Source organism: Cynoglossus semilaevis, chromosome 9, assembly GCF_000523025.1.
Source record: "Cynoglossus semilaevis isolate Cse_v1.0 chromosome 9, Cse_v1.0, whole genome shotgun sequence".
Classification (NCBI taxonomy): Eukaryota; Metazoa; Chordata; class Actinopteri; order Pleuronectiformes; family Cynoglossidae; genus Cynoglossus; species Cynoglossus semilaevis.
The window spans coordinates 4,735,450-4,741,943 of NC_024315.1; the positions used below are offsets into that span (position 1 = coordinate 4,735,450).

A 6,494-nucleotide genomic window follows, 5' to 3' on the forward strand; every position below is an offset into this window, starting at 1 on the left:
GGGCCATGGTCCACCCACATTTACAGCCACAGACTGGGCTCCTAGATCACAGGGAGGAAGCATGGGTCGAGGTCGACTCATCAGCCAATACGCAGTGATGGAGGCTACGGCTCCTAAACCCAGCAGAGAGGAAGGAGACAGGGGCAAGGAGGGGAGGGGAGGGGGGGGGGGGAGGGGGGGGGGACGGGGGAGACGGGGGAGGACTGGCAGTTTCAAAGGCCACATGTTTGTATTATTGATGCCTTGTGTGTTGTGTGTGTGTGTTCTTATGACGATGGTTTCGTTTCCTTCTTTACTGGTCCAGGGGCTGGAATATAAACTAGAACAAACATATTATGGTAAAACAAGGACAACGTGTGTTTTTATCATCTCCCAGTTTTTAAAAACCCTTGAACTGTGACAGGTGGAGTCAGGGTCCTGTTTCCAGTTGGACCAGTTTGAGTCACTGCTTTTACCAGAGAACAACAGACCTCTGGATCCCAGCATCCTGCTGGCCCTCAAGGAGCTCTTTAACCGCTCGGATGCCAACACTACAGCTCTGCACGTGCTCAGTGTGGACTGCCAGGTACGTGGTCAACCTTCACACGTGCACTCTGAGGGTTAGTGTCCCATAAAGAGGCCGTTAAATGTTTTCATACAGGCCCTGAGGCCGGTGCTGGGTCCACACGTGTCAGCTGGTCCTGCTACGACGACCTCCTTCACCTAGTCCTAAGTCAACAAACCAACCTGACTGACCTTTCTTCTATTCCTGCCATGTGATTGCAGGTTGCACGTGTGGTGGGTGTGTCAGAAGAGCAGAAGAGGCTCATGGGAGTTGGGTCAGGACTGGAGCTTGTCACGTTGCCACATGGACACCAACTACGACAAGATTTGTTAGAAAGGTTTGAAAATAGAGACCTCAGTTTATTTACTAGTTGTATTTCTGTTGAAAAAACATGAGTTGTGTTTGGTTTGATTGTTTGAAGGCATCATCTACTAGCACTGGGAGTGGCAGTGGACGTCCTGGGCTGCACGGGAACTGTGAGCCAAAGAGCAACTGTTTTACATAAATTCATCTTATTGGCTCAGGCCCTGAAAGACCACGCCCACGACCTTTACTCCTTCTCAGCCGTCATGAAGGCTCTGGACATGTCTCAGGTGACGTCGTGTCGGCGCAGGACTCTGATCACATGTCAGTCACTTTTAACGATCGACTGACTCCATTGTCTTTGGGCTTTTCTGCAGGTGGTGCGGCTGCAGATGACGTGGCGAGCGCTGAGGAGGAACCACACCGAGAGTGCCGTTTTATATGAGAAGAAGCTGAAGCCCTTCATGAACTCGCTGAACGAGGGCGACGGTGAGTCGTGGCCGTTCACTGTCGTGCTCACAGCCCACACTGGAGGCTCAGCCCGGGACTGTGATTTGACGAGTTCCTGTTCCTCCACAGAGTCGGTGGTCCAGGGCCCGGTCGCCGTGCCACATCTGATCCCTCTGCTGATGCTGATGGAGGGCGAGGACCCAGTGGAGAACAGCGACAGGGGCTGTCAGCTTCTCTACGACCTCCTCCAATCAGCTCGCAGCATCGCAGTGCACGCCGAAGACTACCAGAGCCACGCCCACAGTCTGCTGTCAGGTGACCACAGACCAACATCCACTCCTGCACAACAACACACACACATGACGGGAACTTCTCCTTTAAGCAGTTTAAACCAAACTGAAGGGATTTTCTAACATTAAAAACATAAAGTAGAAACATTAACGTCATCCTTTAAATCCTCTGAACGACGGCTGAGAAACTGATCTGATCTGATCTGTCCTACCGTCCTACCGTCCTCTCCTGCTCTTTTAATTCACGTGTGTGTGTGTGTGAATAAATGCTCTCCTCCCGCTCCTTTAATTCACGTGTGTGTGTGTGTGTGAATAAATGCTCTCACACGGAGCAGGAGTGTCACAGATAACCAGGGATTAGTGAGAGGTGAATAAAGAGTTAAACTCTCGGTGTCTGTCCGACGGCCCGTCCTCCAACAGTACGACCCAGTGTCAGACTGGCTGTAGTAACTCTGATCTAACCACACCTCTGTCACGCTGCTCCTCCAGGAGGCTGGGAGCCCGTCCCCGAGCTGCTGGAGGCCTGCAGGACGGAGTTCGCTCTGCGGCTGCTCTGGGGTCACGCCGGCGCCACGGCCAGCAGAAACGAGCGCTACGAGAAGTTTGACAAGATCCTTTGTGTCCTCTCCGATAAACTGGAACCCGTGGAGGTCACACCGCACGAGAACGACCTTTTGACCTGATGTTTTTGGTTTGCTAACTGTCGTAGAAAACACAGATTTGACCCTGGATAAAAAAAAAGATGTTTTCTTCCTTTCTTTGGTCAGAGGATGTGAACGTTTACTGTGTGCAGACGTTGACTGTTGAATTTCTGATGTTGTAAATATTCTCTTCGTGTTAATGAGAAAGTGCTTTTTGTTTTTCAAGAAATAATAAATTTATATTTTCATCTCAGTATTTGAGCAACAGATGACAGACTAAAAAATAATAATTCAGACCCCTGCAGTACCTGGGTGGACCATCCATGGGGTTGAGGACCCTATGTTGAAGAAGAGGACTAACACACACACACACACACACACACCCCTGCAGCGTAAACAAAGGAACTGTCTAGAACCCGTCTGTGATTTGTACGTGGTTTACTGTGAACCAACAGAGGAACAGGTTGAACCTGTGGAGTCAAACATCATCACAGACACTTCAACACAGCTCCACCCTCGTCTCCACCTGCAGCACGAAGCACGGGATGAATTCAGAACAAAAGTGTTAAAGTCTGACTCTTCTATCACAGAAACCTCATCCTTGATGAGACGGCAGGTCAAACACAGTCCACTCCCTCCAACATAAACACCCCCCCCCCATAATTCAAGAAAAAACAATCTATAACCAGTCTAATGTAAAATGGGTGAGTTAATGAGTTAAATATTAAAAGATTCAAACATCAACCACTGACAGTCAACTGACAGATCATGTATGAAGTGCACGTTCCATATCGTAGTGGTTTCCATCCAGTTAAAACACAGATATAAAATCACATTTTCATGTCGGTGGTGGAGGCTGGTACTGCAGCTGAGGCTCAGCAGGTGAATGAAGTGGGCGGAGACGCTGATGAAAAATAGAAAAGAGTGAGGCTACCCAGATGAAGAATATGTTGGAAAAGTCGCCACCTACTGTTGAGACGTCCAAAGTTCAGAGAAACATTCAAGAGTTTGGTCTGAAGGAGCAGAGAGGCCGTCTGTGACCAGAGCCTGCTGCTGCACTGACCACAGACAGGGAGTGTGTGTTCTCCTGCAGCCTGCCTCCACGAATCATATGATGGGATTCTGTACAAACAGTGTGTGTGTGTGTGTGTGTGTGTGTGTTTATGAGGAGTGTTTGACGTAGGAGGACGGTATATATCCCTCCTCTCCACCGGCTTTGAGAACTCTCATCCATCCGTCTCCTTTGTCTTCCTCCATCACACTCAGCAGCTCTCCCTCTGTGATGGAGATGGTGCCCTCGCTGTTGCCTGCACACACACACACACACACACACACACGTAAGAGAGTGGACCAAACGTGATAATAAAACAACAGAACGACAGTAAATTAGCAGTAGGTCACATGACCAGGTCCACACAGTTTATCATTCTGAATTCAAAGGTAAACACATTCAAACGTCTGTCCACGTTGACACCAACCTTCAAAGGTGTACAGCGCCGTGCACTGGCCAATAGGAGTCTCTACATCCTCAAAGTCATCATCAAAGTCTGTGTAGATGTTCTGGGTCGGGTTAGCAGCTCCACTGGAGATACTGGGAAACAACAACAAACAACAACAACAAACAAACAAACAACAACAAACAACCACAACAAACAACAACAACAAACAACCACAAACAACAACAACAAACAAACAACAAACAAACAACAACCAACAACAACAACAACAAACAACAACAAACAAACAAACAAACAACAACAAACAACCACAACAACAACAACAACAAACAACAACAAACAACCACTACAACAAACAACAACAACAAACAACCACAAACAACAACAACAAACAAACAACAAACAAACAACAACCAACAACAACAACAACAAACAACAACAACAACAAACAAAAACAACAAAAAACAACAAACAACAACAAACAACAACAAAAACAAAAAACAACAACAAACAACAACAACAACAAACAACCACAACAAACAACAACAACAAACAACCACAAACAACAACAACAAACAAACAACAAACAAACAACAACCAACAACAACAACAACAAACAACAACAAACAACAAACATGGTCAGGAATCAGGACGTTAGAATAAACAACTTTCACAGATGGATGTCAGGACTAAAAAGTCAACTTCCTGCCCGCGGTGACTCACAGGCGTAGACAACACCTTCATCTCCAGGCCTCACCTGTGTTGACTGTTGTTGTTGTTGATGGTGTTGGAGGTTTCCTCCCCCCCCACGGCCTCTGACAGCCACGACTGTAGTCAGAAAAACACGTCTATAATATACGTACATCAGCTGTTCTCGTATTATATACACTGTATGTACTGGTGGTGTACCTCGTATTTGGCTAGCTCCCCCTTCAGGCGGCCGATGTTCTGGGCGGTCTCTGTGATCTGCGGCTCCAGACTGGCCGGGTCTCCTAACTGGGAGTCCTGCTCGTACACTCCCTTCATCTTCTCCAGCGCCTCACTGAGGTCAAATGCCACAGAAATACATTAGTGTCGTGGACACTGACTACATCTCCCCCTGGTGGTACCCTGGTGGTACTCTGCTGAGGTTCTGTAGATGTATTCTTCAGGAACTCCACAGTGGAACTGGATCCAATGAAAACTGCTCACAGTTCAACCTCTGCAGAGACAGGAACTGAAGGCAGGCTCGTTCAGCACCTCCTAGTGGCCTTCTACTTCAATTACACCCCAGCACACAGCTGTCTCAGAATGTGTTTTGTTGATGACGCTGAACTGACAGTGGATTAGCTACAGCGCCCCCAACACTCAACATGGACGTGAGACAGCAGGGTCATAGGTCAATGATCCTGGTCAGTGATGCTGTCGCTCAACTTCTGGTCATCTACACTGACCAGCACCAACATTTATGAAACATGAACATTTCACAGACTTTGAAGTAAAATTAGACACATGAGTTCATGAATGAACCCCTGACCTTCTGGCTGAGGGTCAGAGGGTCAGGGGGTCAGGGGTCAGTGTGTGTCTGTCGTTTTCTTTGTCACCTTTCATCCTGTGACTTCTGCAGCTCCTTGGAGATCTCCTCGATTTTCCCCTGCAGCCTTTTCTTCCTCTGCTCCGGAGGAAGGTGAGAAAAATCTTCTGCAGCTGTCGGCTACACACACACAGACACACACACACAGACACACACACACACAGACACTTTAGCGACCTGACACCATGATCTACAGACCCCTGGTGGAGCATGAACCTAAATCCACTCAGAAAATCAAAGCGATGATGGAGAAAAATAAGGAGGTGGCGTCGGTGAGAAGCATCGACTCCGTCTGTGATGTCATACAGTGAGTGTTCAGGAATATTCAAGTTGTAACAAGTAACGAGTCTTTTTGAATAGTTTTTAAACGATGGCTCAGAGTCAAAAACCAAAACCAAAGTTTTCATCTTTGATTTCCTTGGTGTGATGACCAGGTTATGGTATGACATCACAGAGTGAAGGTGACATCACTGAGGGGAACACAGCAGGACAACAGCCAACAACAAACAAACACTTGATGAAACAAAGAGTGACTGCAGCCAGATAATAAAAACTGTTTGCACTGCCCCCTACTGCTGGGAGAGTTTAACGTTACAACAAAACCCCAGCAGAAAAACACCGTCTGATTTGATTGAACTTGATAAAAAGATTTATAAATAAATATTTGATATAAAAGTAGAGTTTTCTAGAACTAGAACTAGAACATGTTCAAGTGACTTGGTTTAAAAGAAGAATTTCCAGGTCATAATCCACCCACAGGGGGCAGTGCAGGACAGTCGGCAGTGGAGATACTCTTCATGACAACAGTCCAACACCAGACCATAATAACATGAACATCAAATGTTACCATGTGCTTTTCAGCATGAGTCGTCTGGACAGGGACAAACAGAGAGTTTAGTAGGAGGTCACAGAGGTCACAGAGGTCACAGAGGTCACAGATGATGTTAACACTTTAAAAAAAACAACTCGGGAACAAGGAAAGAATTAAAGATAATTTTAAAGAAGCTAAACTGTAAAGCTTCCTTTTTCTGGGTGTGGTGGGGGTGAGGGGTGGGGGTGAGGGTGGGGGTGAGGGTGGGGGTCGAAGGAAGAAGACAGAGACCAGATCTGTGTGGGAGAACAGGTGAGGGGGGGGGGAGGAAGATCAACAATCACAGAGTGAAGTTAAAGTCTGAGAAAAAGCAGAAATGTGGGGCAAGTCTGAGCAGAAGACTGGAATTAGAATTGGCCCCTGGG

The 6,494-nt window shown here is 47.1% G+C and overlaps 2 protein-coding genes across 2 annotated transcripts in view; one reads left to right on the plus strand and one right to left on the minus strand.

Annotated features, from left to right (window-relative positions):
- The window catches only part of sh2d3a (SH2 domain containing 3A), an 8,659-nt gene extending 6,177 nt beyond the window's left edge, over positions 1 to 2,482 (plus strand). The window contains exons 10-17 of the mRNA XM_025058463.1: positions 27 to 94; positions 172 to 225; positions 404 to 565; positions 766 to 881; positions 966 to 1,137; positions 1,225 to 1,336; positions 1,427 to 1,612; positions 2,077 to 2,482. Coding sequence (XP_024914231.1) covers positions 27 to 94; positions 172 to 225; positions 404 to 565; positions 766 to 881; positions 966 to 1,137; positions 1,225 to 1,336; positions 1,427 to 1,612; positions 2,077 to 2,270 — 1,064 coding nt within the window. The 3' untranslated portion in view covers positions 2,271 to 2,482. The remainder of the gene's footprint in view (positions 1 to 26; positions 95 to 171; positions 226 to 403; positions 566 to 765; positions 882 to 965; positions 1,138 to 1,224; positions 1,337 to 1,426; positions 1,613 to 2,076) is intronic.
- Positions 2,483 to 2,649: 167 nt separating this feature from the next.
- Positions 2,650 to 6,494, minus strand: part of trip10b (thyroid hormone receptor interactor 10b) — a 12,442-nt gene continuing 8,597 nt past the window's right edge. Inside the window, exons 10-14 of the mRNA XM_025058207.1 lie at positions 5,269 to 5,378; positions 4,595 to 4,727; positions 4,443 to 4,513; positions 3,707 to 3,819; positions 2,650 to 3,535 (exon numbers count right to left, since the gene is read on the minus strand). Of these exons, the coding sequence (XP_024913975.1) occupies positions 3,390 to 3,535; positions 3,707 to 3,819; positions 4,443 to 4,513; positions 4,595 to 4,727; positions 5,269 to 5,378 (573 nt within the window). The 3' untranslated portion in view covers positions 2,650 to 3,389. The remainder of the gene's footprint in view (positions 3,536 to 3,706; positions 3,820 to 4,442; positions 4,514 to 4,594; positions 4,728 to 5,268; positions 5,379 to 6,494) is intronic.